Source organism: Merops nubicus, unplaced genomic scaffold (genome assembly GCF_000691845.1).
Source record: "Merops nubicus isolate BGI_N331 unplaced genomic scaffold, ASM69184v1 scaffold30221, whole genome shotgun sequence".
NCBI classification, from domain to species: Eukaryota; Metazoa; Chordata; class Aves; order Coraciiformes; family Meropidae; genus Merops; species Merops nubicus.
The window spans coordinates 1,863-3,946 of NW_008586717.1; the positions used below are offsets into that span (position 1 = coordinate 1,863).

At 58.7% G+C, this 2,084-nt stretch overlaps 1 protein-coding gene across 1 annotated transcript; it reads right to left on the minus strand.

The window, feature by feature from the left end:
• Positions 1 to 258: 258 nt before the first annotated feature.
• LOC103781039 (neurobeachin-like protein 2) lies at positions 259 to 586 on the minus strand (the record flags this gene model as incomplete). Its single annotated transcript, XM_008948743.1, has 2 exons — positions 259 to 360; positions 437 to 586. Coding segments are annotated over 2 exons (252 nt in total), but the record flags the coding sequence as incomplete, so codon positions are not given.
• Positions 587 to 2,084: the final 1,498 nt, after the last annotated feature.

Here is a 2,084-nt window from a genome sequence, read left to right on the forward strand (position 1 = left end):
CCTAGACCTCCACAGCTGGGGGACAATTCCACCAGGGTCCCCATTCCACCCCCCATTCCACCCCCCGACCCCAATGGGGTCTACAACACCTCCCAGCTCAACCCCAACCCAGCTCAACCCCACCGCACGCACCCAACTGGTGGCACCTTCCTGCCCGTGGCGTAGACGCCCCACTCCCATCAGCCTCACCCAAATTATCCCGTAGGGCGCTGGCCTCCAAGTGTTGGTCAAAATTCAGGTTGGGCACCAGCTTCAGCCTCATCCTTGAGTAGGTCTCGGCGCTCGACAGCTTCCAGCGCATTTCCGGCGGGTTCCTGGCGGGCGGGGTGGGATCAGGGACCCCGGGGGCCCACCCCAGCCCTGCACACCTCCCGGGGGTCACCCCCAGCCCTGTCACCCTTCCCTGGGGACCCACGGGGGACACTCACGGGTCGGCCCAGGCGGAGCGAGGCGAGGTGAGGAGGCGGCAGAGGGAGCGCCACTGCTTCAGCACGGTGCTGTGGTGGTGGTGGACCTGCTTCAGCACGTTGGCGTGCCGGGCGTTCTCCGCCTTGCAGCGCCTCGCCGCCGGCTCCAGCACCAGCTCCTGCCAGGGGAACCAGGGGGTGAGGTGACAGCAAGGCTGGGGCCTTGGGGGAACTTCCCCAGCTGAGGAGCACATCGGCGGGGGGGCGTCGGTCGCCACGGCGAGGAGAATGTCCCCAGGATGATGCATTTGGGGTTGAGGAGCACATCTCTGGGTTGACGTCCCCAGGATGATGTGCTTGGGTTGAGGAGCACAGCCCTAGAATGGTATCCCCGGGATGAAGAGCACATCCCTGGGATGATTTTGGTGGGATGAGGAGTACATCTCCAGAACAATGTCCCCAGGAGGAGGAGCACATCCCCAGGATGATGTCTCCAGGATGAGAAGCACAGCCCCAGGATGGTGTTCCCAGGATGATAAGCACAACCCTGGGATGATGTCCCTTGGATGAGGAGCACATCCCTTGGAGGACATCCCCAGGATGAGGAGCACATCCCCAGAACAATGTCCCCAGGAGGAGGAGCACATCCCCAGGATGATGTCTCCAGGATGAGAAGCACAGCCCCAGGATGATAAGCACAACCCTGGGATGATGTCCCTTGGATGAGGAGCACATCCCTTGGAGGACATCCCCAGGATGAGGAGCACATCCTGAGGACAATGTTCCCAGGATAAGGAGCACATTCCCTAGGATGATGTCCCAAGGATGATAAGCACAGCCCTAGGATGATGTCACTTGGATGAGGAGCACATCCCTTGGAGGACATCCCCAGGATAAGGAGCACATTCCCTAGGATGAAGAGCACATCCCCAGGTTTAATCCCCCCAGGGTGAGGAGCACGTCCCTAGGATGACATCCCCAGAGTGAGAAGCATATCCCCAGGATGATGCCCCTGGGGTGTGGAGCATGTACCCAGGACAAGGAGCACATCCCTGGAATAACATCCCTGCGATGATGAGAACATCCCTGGGATGTCCCCAGCATGAGAAACATCTCCCCAGAATGATGTCCCCAAGATGAGGAGCACATAAGGGGCACCTTAGGGCAAAGTCCCCAGAATGAGGAGGATCTCCCTAGGATGACATCCCCAGGAGGGAAAGCACGTCCCCAGGATTAATATCTCCAGGGTGAGGAGCACGTTCCTAGGGTGAGGATTGTGTCCCCAGGATGACATCCTGAAGTGCCCAGAGTTGGGGTTTGACACATGGGTGATTCCCTTCTCTGCAGAGACAATGGAGACTGAGCCAGCAGCCAGAAGCTGTTGAGGGAAAGGCCAGAGGAGCACCAAAACATCTCCGTTGGCTTTCACCCAGGAACTGGCCAATCATGAACGAAAGCCAATTGGGTGATCAACAGCAGGTGTCCTCCTTGTTCAGAGAACAAGATTTCAGCAGGCCCTGCTGGCAGAGGTAGGTGGGGAGTTCAGTTGCTGGTGGTTGCACCGGGCAGAGTTTCTGTAGGAAGGACCCTCTGACTATCTCTGAATGATCAAGGTAATATCTAAACATGCCCTCATGTGGTATCTCCCCCAGGATGTCCCCAGGATGAGGAGCACAT